General features: G+C 45.8%; 1 protein-coding gene across 1 annotated transcript in view; it reads left to right on the top strand.

Moving 5' to 3' along the window:
- ADAM19 (ADAM metallopeptidase domain 19) overlaps positions 1-12,232 on the top strand; it is a 77,822-nt gene that overhangs the window by 47,235 nt on the left and 18,355 nt on the right. Inside the window, exons 7-11 of the mRNA XM_019654004.1 lie at positions 505-570; positions 4,063-4,134; positions 8,223-8,389; positions 10,333-10,417; positions 11,109-11,248. Of these exons, the coding sequence (XP_019509549.1) occupies positions 505-570; positions 4,063-4,134; positions 8,223-8,389; positions 10,333-10,417; positions 11,109-11,248 (530 nt within the window). The remainder of the gene's footprint in view (positions 1-504; positions 571-4,062; positions 4,135-8,222; positions 8,390-10,332; positions 10,418-11,108; positions 11,249-12,232) is intronic.

Here is a 12,232-nt window from a genome sequence, read left to right as displayed (position 1 = left end):
CACACTACTATACTTAAAATATTCTGGGATGCTAATTTCAGAAACTTCAAAATGTGAGGAAAAAAACATGCACTCCTCTTTGTGAAATAGCCACTTACCCATGTGCATAAAATGCTTGTGTTTATTCACACCGAAAATAGAGGTAAGTGGTTTAAATGTTTTTGGGAACTTGATTGTCAGCATGTTCTCTCGCAATATGTTGGCCTCTGCTCTGCCTGTGCTAGCCGTCCATCCAGCTTATTATTTCTTGAGAATAAAGAACTGGGTCCAATGTCCAGAGCACCCTCCGCTGATAACCAAGATGGCGGTGGAAGGTGGAAGGTGAAAGGTGGAAGGCGTAGTGAGGGTTATGGCAGCCGCACCGGGCCTGCCTCCAAGTGCCCACATACAAATTGGGAAGGGAGGCCCACTGCTTAGTAACTAGCACCATTTCATAGCAGGTTTTTGAAATGAGGCCAAGTCTACCATTTCTACAGCTCTGACCTGCTCATGTCTCTTTCTTAGATGAAAAGGGAAGATTTACACGCCATGAAGTATGTGGAGCTTTACCTCGTAGCTGACTATGCAGAGGTAAGGGGCAAGCCAGGGGTTTTAGCAGAAACACTGCTCTCCTGATAGCTTCCTCTCCAGGCTTCGAACTGCTCTGGGGAGATGTAGAAGCATTCGTCTTTCTATGGTTTGTCGTGTGATTTCGACCTTAAATCTGACCAACAGCTCTTTTTTGCTATTTTAATCATAGTTGGGGGAAAAGAAAAAACAAGGGAAAGTCTCTTCTAGCTTGATACATTAATCAGAAAATCAGTACAATTCATGTTCTTTGGGGTAATGTTTCTTAGACCAGGTCTGAAGACCTTTATGTTTTGGTGCTTATTCTTAGGGAGTTTGTGAATTCTCTATAGAAATTTAAAGCACTTTTTTTTTTTTGCAAAGATAATACATGTATTCCCAATCATCTGATTCAATACAATTTTCTTACCCACGTATGGGTCCATTTTTATAGTCGTGTTGGTGCCCAATGAGAGCCTAAAGCCATGGTTCCCAAAATATGGTCCCTTGACCAGCAGCACGAGCAGCACCTGGGAACTTGTGAAAATGCAGATTCTTAGGCAGTACCCCACACCTACTGAATTCTAAACAGTGCGCTGGAATCCAGCAATCCACATATTAAAGCCCTCTGGGTGACTCTGATACACAGGCACGTTGAAGAACTACTGACCTAAAGGAAGAGCTGTTTGGCCTTCACTTCCATCTTCCTCAAATTGGACAGGTTCTTGCAGGTCCTGACTTCTAAGATTTGATGCATACTCATCTCTTTCACTCTTTCCTTTTGTTGCTTCATCAACGATTTCTTGATTCTCTGTTATGTACCAAACACAGTGCTCGGCCCCAGCAGATACAGACAGACCCCCGCCCCTAGCATCACAGAGTTTACAATGGCAGCTCAAAAACTCTGGTTCATTTATAGAGGATTAGAGTGCCAATAATAAGGGATCCAGTATACTTTTGGAAGTTGGAGACGCTCTGATGCGGTGATGTTGAAACTGACACCTGAAGAATGGGTCCAGGCCCCAAAGCCATCTTTTACCTTCAATTCTCACTTTCTGCAGCGACTCAACCTCCTAACTAAGCACATCTTCTAGGCATGGAAAGTCACGACGAGCTGAGCACTCGCCTGGGCTCCCCTTAGGACAGAACTCACAGCTCCAGCCTGTCTCGTATCCCATCCAAGTTCTTTAGTTACCAGCTCCCCCAAAAGCCTCCTTCTAAGGCTGCTCTATCTAGTCCACAGCCCCAAAGCACAGATCCTGGAGGCAATGTGGGGAGTGGAAAGAACACTAGACTTCAGACCAGAAGAGTTGCCTTCGAGCGGTAGTGGTAGGAGCAGGTAGCCCTTGAACTCTCTTAAAGGACAAGGGGTTGTTAACGGGGCAGAGAGGCGGACGTTAAGGGCACTCCATCCAGGTTGAGGGAACGTTGCATTCCGTTTTGAGAAGAGTTTTGCTTTTTAATTGATGTCAGTATTGGTTTTCCCAGCAGCCTTTTTTTTTTCTTTTGTTTTCTTTTCCAAAGACTAGTGTGTGTGTAGGTTGGGGGAGCTGTGTGGGGAGCAAAATCCAAAGCTGATTTAAAACTCAAGGCTTCGCAGTCATGAGAGAACGTGGCCGCTAGTGGGAGGATTGCTGGACGAAAGCTGACATTTTTCCATTTAAGCTTCGCATCTAAGATCCTCTGATATAGTGGTCTTGAACATTTTTTTTTCTAGCCACAGAATCCTTTGTTCAGATGAAAGCTTCTGGGACCCCGGGAGTTAAACATAGAAACACAGCTGCTCTAATGTAAAGGTGGGGTGACCCTCCCCTTTATCCCTGCATTCTCTCCAGTGGAATTTTGGTGCAGGGTTTTAGAACCCCCTGGAGGCACGGTAGGGGTTTGGCATCTTCAGTCTCCTGAGCTCCAGGGTCACAGCAAACCCTCACAAAGAAAACTGTCTGCCCAAGGTGTCCCCAGGACCATGGTGGTGCCAACAACCACCTTCCTGTTTCAGAGAGCCCTTCAGCAGCAGCCCAGCAGGCATTCCCAACAGGCAGGATTCCTGCGACATGATAGGCAGGGAACGTGCTCATTTCTCAGGGGCCTGGTCTTTACATGAGTCACGGGAGGGCTGGTGTGGGGGCTATAATACCAGTCTGGTTCACAGGCTCACAAATCCCGTCCCCGTCACCACCTCTCCCCTGTTTCCTCTTCAAGTGGCCTCTCATCCTCTGCAGGCAGAAATGTATTCCCGACAATTAATCTGAGAGGATGGGAAGACAGGGAGGGGGAGGGCTGTCTTCTCTGTGATTTACAGCCTGGTGCTGAGACAGGCCAGGCTCCTCCCTGGGCTCTGCGCTGGAAGCAGAGACGCGGCAGAGTGTTGCTTGCCTAGAGAGAGAGCGCATTGTCAGCCATAAAAAATGACCAAGCAGCTGCTCACTCCTTGGGCCCAGGCGGGAGTGCTTGGGTGGGTTTCAGCTCATTTCCTCAGGTGAAACGGGAAATCCAGGCAAGGGAAGAGCAAGATGGGGTGCTGTAGGAGGGGACAGGACAGATGTAAAAGCACGAATGCCAAGAGCTCTCATGATACAAACAGAATGTGAGGTAGTTGAGAAAGGCCAGGTGATAGACCATCTTTTACTTCCTGTGTCAGCCTAGCAAGTATAAGGCCGAGATAGTCCTTTCTGTAGATCAGGGGTCTGCAAGCTGTAGCCCATGGCCAAATCTAGCCCGCCACATGTTTTTGTAAGTAAAGTTTTACCGGAACACATCTGTGCCTACTGCTGTGTGTATTTGCCAGACAAAGCCAGCATCTTATGGTCCTTGTTGTCAGCACCCATTTTGTATCATTCCACAACCTCCCATTGCAGTTATTTCTGTGCATGTTTTCTCAGCCCATTTCAATTGTATGTCCCTTAAATACAGAATCTTCCATTATTGTCATTTCTGGCCCTCCCTCTGATTTAATTGAAGCTCCTCTAGACTCGTGCCAGCATCTCACACTTAGTGTCCTACCTAGTGCCAAGCACCATGTCTTGCACATAGTAGGTGTTCAGCAACCATTTGACCAATGCTGATTGACCACATGTAGGGCAGCCCCTTGAGATCCCTGTGATGGTGTCTTCATGTTGGGCTGATGACCAAGGCAAGCATCCCCTCGGTCCCTCTTCTAAGCCCCAAAGGGAGTTTGCAGGAGGCCTTGTAATTTGGAGGACAGGAGAACAAGGCTGACTTCAGGGGTCGGAGGAAGAGGATTCAGGTCTCCACACAACTATTGCATGCCTACTCGGTGCCCAGCACTGAGCTAGTAGTTGGGGATACCAAGATGGATGTGACCCAGGTTCTGCCCTCCCGAAGCTGACACTGGGTACAGGGGTGAGGGGGGTGCGGGGACGGAGATAGTTATATAAAAATAACTGCTCATTTTGGGGGAAGAAAATAAAAGCTAATTCAAAGACAAGTAATGGGGTACAGGAGGGGTCCTGAGAGGGGTCTTGGGGCCTCACCTCGTTCTGCTTGCCCATTTAGTTTCAGAAGAATCGACGAGACCAGGACGCCACCAAACACAAGCTCATGGAGATCGCCAATTATGTTGATAAGGTGAGACCAGGTGTGTACTTTGTGGGAAAGGTGTCAGCACCTCAGAGGGGCTGCAGGACAGGAGATCACGTGGCACCTGAGCTGCCTCTCGATGGATTGGCCGCCCAGTTTTTAAGAGGGAATCGCAGTGCCACAGAGGCTCAGGGTAGGCGTGACCAAGATCAGCTGTGTGACCATAGCTAACTAACTCATTTTCTTTGGGTTATCGTTTTGTTTTGTTGTCAATGTACAAAATGGAGGGGTTGGCCTAATCAGTGGCTTTCGATTATTTTTGGTTTTCTGGTGGAATCCTTTTTCTAAATGAAATCTTATGCCAATGTCTGTGTAGTGTTAAGCCTTGACATTTGTTTTTATTTCTTGTTGTAATGAAAGTACCTGACTTAAGCTTTGATTGCCCAAGCCTCCCTTTCAAAGAGTGATATCTCAGTAAACACCTTGCTCTGGCAGTAACACTGGATGAAGAGCTCCCAGCCACCTCCCCAAGAAGGCTCCTTTGTTTTACAGATTTTGCTTGATTAAAAGATCTGACCATTTGGCTATTTGGTTTTTTTTCTCTTCCTGTGCTTTCAATTCCCTCTCTATGTTTGAAATGCACCAATAAAGAGTGAGCCCTCAAAACCCTAGGCCCTACCCGTGACCCCAATAAAAGCAGAACCCCAGGCCCGTATGTGTTTTCTCTTTCTCCTGCTCTCCCTGCGACCTCACTGCGTGGCCCAGGTGTGCTGTGTAATTTCTAGGTCTTGTAAGTATTAAACCTGTATCTTTTCAGTTTCCTGATGGTTATGGCTGAAGGGTGTCTTACACTCAAAAGAACCACAAGAGATGGTCCAGAGAGAACATCAGTTACTAATAGGCTGAGACCAGTACAGAACAGTCTAATATAAAAGTCAGATGAAAACAGACTGCTGTAAACTGAGGCAGGGGTGAGGACTCAGAGCACTGTCCTCTGACCTCTTCGCTTCATCCCTGTAGTGGCTTCAGGGGAAGGTAGAACATAAAGGAGCCCAGTTTAAAAATGCTTTAAGGTTCCTTCTAGGTATAAAGCTTGGGAATTCTCTGACTTAGGAGGGAATTGAGTTAGGTCAGCACGGGAAATGTACAGAGCCTTGAAAGTTGACGAGTGGCTTGTTTCGGGCCAATCTGTATAATCTCCATCTTTAAAATGGTTCTAAAATTATTCCTTATCTCAGAAAGACCGTGTGGGTAGTTACCTTCCCTAAGTCAGTCCTTTTAAACATGCTCTTAGGAAATACCCCAATTTTTGAATTTTGCTAAAATTTGGGACTTGGAAATACTTTGTTTATATGAAAGAAGGTATTGGTTATACTGCAAATTGCAGTAGAATGGGTACCCAGGATGACAGTAGCCTCTTGATAGGCTAGTAGTAAATAGTTTCCAAAAGTAGATTTTAATATGCTTGGGGTCAGAGGCTTCTGAGAGTCGGATAACATTTATTGTACAATTTCAGGGCACTTCTGAAATTAGCTTTAACTCTGGGCTTGCGAAGGAATCATGGATCCCAGGTCAAAAGGGGAAATCATTTTGTCTTAAACACTAGAGGATAAAGAAGAGAACTTAAATATCTTTTGGAGATTTACAAGCAAATGTGGTAGTATTCTGAAATCATCAGATGGGAGAGTCTATACTGGATGTTTCTGTCCTGCCCCAGATGGCTCTGAAAACGCTGGCCAGTGGTCAGTGGTCAGTGACAGGTGAAAGTAAAGCACTGGCATTTCCTGGAAGGAAGGACTCTATGGACACAGTCCAGTCCTCTGTCTAGCTCTCCACTCACTCAACAATAACATTTAAATGATCCTACAACCCAAACACTCAACATCTGGGAAAACAAGCCTGTTTCCCTAGGGGATATACAGGAGGCAAACCCTGTTATCACCAGTGACATCTATTGTTCTGGGGACACGGCAGGTGGGAGACTTGGCTGAGCCTCCCCTGTGTGTTCTCCAGCTGGTCTGGGCAATAGAACCAAGGGTGCTGATGAGAAGTGGAAGGAGAGGAGAGGCATGAGCAAACCCCAGTTTCTACTTGAAGCCCCCAGCCTTGCTGGCTGGGCGGTTATGTGAAGAGTCTCAGTTCTCTGCTGAGCTACCGCTGTTCCTCACTCCTGGTGGGGGCGAGGGAAGGCTAACCTACTTCTCAGAGGCTTGCTGACCCAGCTACTTGAACTGAACTATTGTTGAACCAAACCTGGAATGAACTGCACTAATTTGCTGAATCATGAACCCAATCCAAAATGTTTTCCCTTAAGCATGAAAAAGCCAATTTCAGTCCTTAAAAAAGCTCCCTAGTGAAGCAAGTTCAAATTGGAATTCAAACTCTTTCTGTAATGATTGACCTGGCACAAAACTGAAAAATCAAAATTTCTGTTGAGATCTACTGATGTTTTGCTGAATCTGGAGCCCATCTTACACCACAATTTCTTGGGGGAAAGTGAATTGACTGGCTGTGTAAAAACGCCCACATTTAAGCAGGGTAGGGTCATGAGGAGGCTCTGAGATTTGATAATCTCGGCTGTATTTCTGTCTCCACCATTTTTCTGCTGAGACTTTGGGCAAGTTACTTAACTTCTCTAAGCTCCAGTACTTAGTACATAGAAAGTGCTGGATAAACATTGGTGCTATAATACGATTGTTATTTTTAGCTGGGGCAGTACCTGCAAATTTTGGATTAAATGCTGTCTCCTTGCTCATGTGTCCTAAGTTTGCATGTAACTTTGGTTTTTTAAGTTATTGCCTCAGTAGTCTCTAGGGTGTGCCAGTCAAAGAATTCCTTGTACCTATGCTTTCCAGTACTTAGCTTTCCAGTATTTAGCTGTACGAGATGCTTATACAAAAGATACCATGTTATAAAGGTTAGATGTAGCTCTAGCCTTAAGGAGCCTGAGAGTTGGGTCTCATTTAAAAAATTTCCATGTCTTTGGGTTGGGCAGAACCCTGAAGATTATCTGGGACCTTTGCAGTCTAATGCTTGCAGCCTATCTATCATATCTTTGACAAATCCTGAACACCTCCAGTGATGGGGAAGGAAACTTTTGAGAGTAAGCATTTCTATCTACATGTGTATCATTTATACCCACCTCCAAAGTGAATAGGAGATATCTTCCCATAAAATATCCATATACAATTGGGTGTGTCCATACAATGGACTACTATTTAACAATAAAAAGTAATGACAAACCAATACACCCTACAGGATGGACGTATCTCAAAGACATTCTAATTTAAAGAAGCCAGGCACAAAAGACCACATACTATATAATTCTGTTTATAGAGTATGTCCAGACTAGACAAATCTATAGAGACAGAAAGTAGGTTAGTGATTGCCTGGGTCTGGGGGTGAAATGGGAAATGACTGTAAATGGACATGAGGGGTCTTATTGCTGTGATGAAAATATTCTAAAATTGGATAATGGCGATCACTTTACAACTTGGCAAACTTACTAAAAAGTATGGAGCTATGCTACTAAGATGGGTAGATTTTGTGGTATGTAAATTATACTTCAATCAAACTGTTTTTAAAAACCCATATACAAGAGGACTTTTTAGATTTGTGTAAGAAAGGATAAGGGCCGTGTAAAGAACTGGGAGAATAATTGGACCAGTCAGCAGGACCAAGCATACTTATTGCAGACGACAGCAAAGCTCAACTCTGAGCTCACTTAAGACCAGCTTTGTTTTGAAAGCTCTTTCCTGTTTTAAAATGAAATGTGTCTTCCTGTCTCTTTTACCAATTGACTGAGCCCTACTTCAGCACCACGTGGAAGGAGGCTGATACTTTTTCCACATGGCAGCCCCTGCACATTTCTGAAAGCAAGTTTATGTCCCATCTCAGCCTTCTTTTCTGTAAGCTAAGTCACCCCAGCCCTGCTGCCAGCATGTTGTGCACCTCTCAGGATCTTCTGTCCCCCTCTGAAAGATGTGAATAGTAACACCCCTGTTGCCCCCTCCCCTTGGAGGCATGTGCAGAAGAGGAATCTGAGCTCTGTGCCCCGAAAACACTCAGGAAGGAGCTTATAAATCTTGGGCGGCCGTTGACAGATAACGCTGTGGCTTTTCTGTGTGTGCTTTCAGTTTTACCGATCCTTGAACATCCGGATTGCCCTTGTGGGCTTGGAAGTGTGGACTCACGGGAATATGTGTGAAGTTTCAGAGAACCCGTACTCTACCCTCTGGTCATTTCTTGGTTGGAGGCGCAAGCTGCTCGCCCAGAAGAAGCACGACAACGCACAGTTGATCACGTAAATAGCCGTTTTCCATATGTGTCTCCTTGGCCTTGGTCCTGCCCACAGTGCATGAGCTGCCTGCCGCTTCCTTTCCCCGGTGCCAAGTGTTGGTTGTCTAGACCGCCCAGACTCTCTGGTCCAGGTATTTCTTAGACACGTGCTCCATACCTAGCATACACTATAAAGTATTTAAAAGCTTAAGAGTCATGACGATCCCAAGAAGTGTTTATAATTTACAATCTATTGTAGATTAGAAAATTAGACTTACGTACATTCAGCTGAGCGTCTGAAACAATCGAGTGTGTATTTTGGAAGCGACTGACCATTGGTCATGGGCCACTTTGAAACAGACTTTCTAAGGGGCTCATCTTGATATTCTTGGCACTTCGTTCTAGTCCAGAGACATGAGTTGTCCTTTACTTCGTTCCCAGTGGCTTAGCACTGGGTGTCCGAGATAGTCAAAGTGACAGACAGGGCAGGAACTGTGTGTTTGGTGGGAGGGAGACACTGAAGGAGAGGGTGGGGTGAGGATTGTGTTGGAGTTTCTTCAGGCTCAGAGAGAAAAGAGCAGAGACACTGATGGAGGTCATGGTGGCACGTGACAGTCCCCTGGGGGTGATTATTTGGTATGTATTATTGTTCATTTCCAAAGGTATTTTGAGGCAGTTAAAACAAAAGGCACATGCCTAATAAAAACTATTTTTCTTCTGTTGCCTAAAAATCTCTTAGAATCAACAATCATTTAAATCTTTGTTTACTCTTTAAAAAGCCACTGAGGGAAATAGCTGTACCAAAAACCCTGGGCAACAAGCGCTCACTTTATGAGGGTACATTCACCTAGGAAGAGTTTTGTTTACCAGGACTGTTGGCCTGAACTTTGGAAGGCCGGCATCCTGCTTTGGGCAAGACCTTGAATCTAGGTTTCCAGTTGGGCTTCCTCACAGCCATTGTCTAAGACTATAAAATAACCGGTAGGGCTTCATGTACGTTTGCACACATGCTGTGTATTCCTTTGCAGATTGTTTCCCTGAAGAAGAGTGTCTTGAATTCATCAGACATTTATTAAGCCCTGCTATGTTTCAGATTCTATGCTAAGTTCTAGTGACCCCAAAATAGATAAGATAGTCTCGGCTCTCAAAGGTACTGTGATCTAGATAAGAAGTCCATGCAGAGATTAAAAAAAAAAAAAAGTGCCACATAATGAATTTCCATATAGCTCCCTTAAATAATTATATGTTTGTGGCATGCATAGCAACACGGGTGTTTTAGTTATTCCTTCACCCCTGCCCAGCTGAAAGAGGGATGAATTAAACTGGAGGACTGTAGCCAGCTGTTGGCAGATTAGGGTCATAGTTGCAAAATAAGAGCAGAAACAACTCTTTTTTGCACCCAGCTGTACTTGGGGAGGCTCCTGATGGGACACATCTGTTTCCATGGCCGCAGAGTAATGTAGGACTGAAGCATCAGCCCCCCACAGCTACTGCCTCCAATTCCTCCCCCGACCCCTGCATTCACATTCCCCAGAGCCAGGGATGTGGCATGGGACCCCGGCAGCTGGCGGAAGTAGGCATGATTCACTTCAGCCTCTGGACCTGTGCCACCCTTCCCCAACCCCGCCCTCTGACCTTTTCCTGTGTAGCAGCAATGGGGTGCAGCTTTGCAGGCCCTGCCCGTTTCCTTCCAGGGAATGGTGCTATGGGCACATTGTGGGAAAATGTGACCTTTTGCTCCCTCTTTCTGTTTCTCTAGAGCAGTGACAGAGTAGGTGAGAGGAAGTGAGAGGTGTGGCGACCTGGAAGTCATCCAGTTGGCCTGTAATACCAGGGCCTCTCCCCTTAGGGATGATCTGGGAATGTCAGAGGGGCCCTGGGGACACCGTGATGGCCTCCTGCTCCTGGGCACACTGGAACAGCCCTCTGAGCCCCCTCCCGAGTCACCCTCTCTCCTTCCTCTTGCAGGGGCATGTCCTTCCATGGCACCACCATCGGCCTGGCCCCCCTCATGGCCATGTGCTCCGTGTACCAGTCTGGAGGAGTCAACATGGTGAGCTTCAGTTGATACACTGATGCTGCAGAAGGTAGAAAATTGCTTCACAAGATGCGAGGCCATCTTGTCAAAAAAAATTACTGTATTTATTATTCCAAATAAAAGAAAAACTCTGACATCAAGAAAGGCAATTGTTTAAAATGAAGTCAATAAGTTCTAAGAGATGGAGATACCAAGGGCTGAATTATTTATTGTCGTTCATCCCCGATTTTCATGCTCAGAACCCAAAAGCAATCATATTAATATATCACTAGATCTCTCATATATTCCAAACCAGGGGCTTGGGAATAGTAAGATAATAGAGATAAAAAATAATTTTTTATTCTAGGTCTTATGTTGCTATGTATATCATTATGAAACAAGAGCCTGTCTCAAAGTCATGGTTAGAAAATTACTGCCTTCTTTTGAAATGCTGACTTTGTGACTATTCATTAAGTGATTCTGACTATTCGTTTCTGACACGTGAAGTGGATACCAAGGAGCCTGCTATCATCTATTTGCCCGCCCCCTCTTCGTCCCTTATTATCGGCAGGTGTAGCATAGTCATTAGAAGCACGGGCTTTTATCACTGAGCCCACGTGCGCAGCGACCGTGGAATCAGTGGAGAGCTGCGAGGTTTGGCTAAAGAAAAGCAGGGTTGGGGGCTGGGGGTAGCTGTCTTCTTGACCTGAACTCTCTCCCTGTGCAGGATCACTCTGAGAATGCCATCGGTGTGGCTGCCACCATGGCCCACGAGATGGGCCACAATTTCGGCATGAGCCATGATTCGGCAGATTGCTGCTCAGCCAGCGCAGCTGATGGTGGGTGCATCATGGCAGCTGCTACCGGGTGAGTTTGAGCAGGAAGGGTGAGGTCGGGGCAGAGGGCAGAGCATGTGAGGCCAGTGCAACCCAAGTGTGCCTCCCAGCTGGCCCCAGGGGAGCCTCTTACACCTTTGCCGGGGGCCTTGGAGAGAAGCGCAGTTTTGACAACAAAGAAGATGGAAGATGACCAAGAAAGAAAATGCTCGGAAGGAGCACTAGGTTTCTAGCAGGAGGTTGGTGCTGGTGGAACCCCAGATATACTTAATTTCTGTATTAGGGTCTTTAGCTGTAAAATTGGCATGACTACATGCATCTTTTTCTCTTGATGAATTCTTGATGAGGACCCATTTGGAGATGAGGTCAGTCACCTCTTGATGAGGACAGTCACAATTTTTAGTCCCTTTGTTGCAAGGGAGCTTGATGAGTGATTACATCCCACGCTTCACTGAAAAAGCTGATGTAGCTTCCAGAACAAGAAAAAGGAAGGGGAGCATCCACACACCCCACAGTGACCCCTCAGGGAATTGGCAGGCAGCCTTTACCACAAGGAACAAGGACAAGGCAGCTGCCTCTCTGTAGTTGTGAGGGGTTTTTAAACCAGAGCCTTTGAAAGATAATTCTGGAGTTTATTTAAAGGACTTATATTTAGTTCCTGGACCCACTCAGCAGAGAGCACTGGGTTCTTTCAGGACCGGAGTCATTCTTTGGAAGGCATCATGGTGGGAGCTTGTGTTCCTCCCACTCCAAACCATTAGTGCCTACTTATATTTCTTAGAGAAATGGTGTCTCCATGTCTCCAAGAGAAAATGCAGCTTTCTTGGAGCTCCAGTGGCCAGTGTTTTCCCATCACTTCTCAGCTGTGACACACAAAGGATGATGATGATATGCAGGATATAACTCCTTGGGTCATGCTCAAATCCCTGTGAGCTCATGGTTAAGCCCACCCCCTTCCCTCGTAATCTCAAAAGCATCTTTGTAGACAAGGTTGAGAGTTATATTAATTACTACT

The sequence above is a fragment of the Hipposideros armiger genome, unplaced genomic scaffold (genome assembly GCF_001890085.2).
Source record: "Hipposideros armiger isolate ML-2016 unplaced genomic scaffold, ASM189008v1 scaffold_211, whole genome shotgun sequence".
Lineage (NCBI taxonomy): Eukaryota > Metazoa > Chordata > Mammalia > Chiroptera > Hipposideridae > Hipposideros > Hipposideros armiger.
This window is presented reverse-complemented; position numbering and strand designations above follow the sequence as displayed.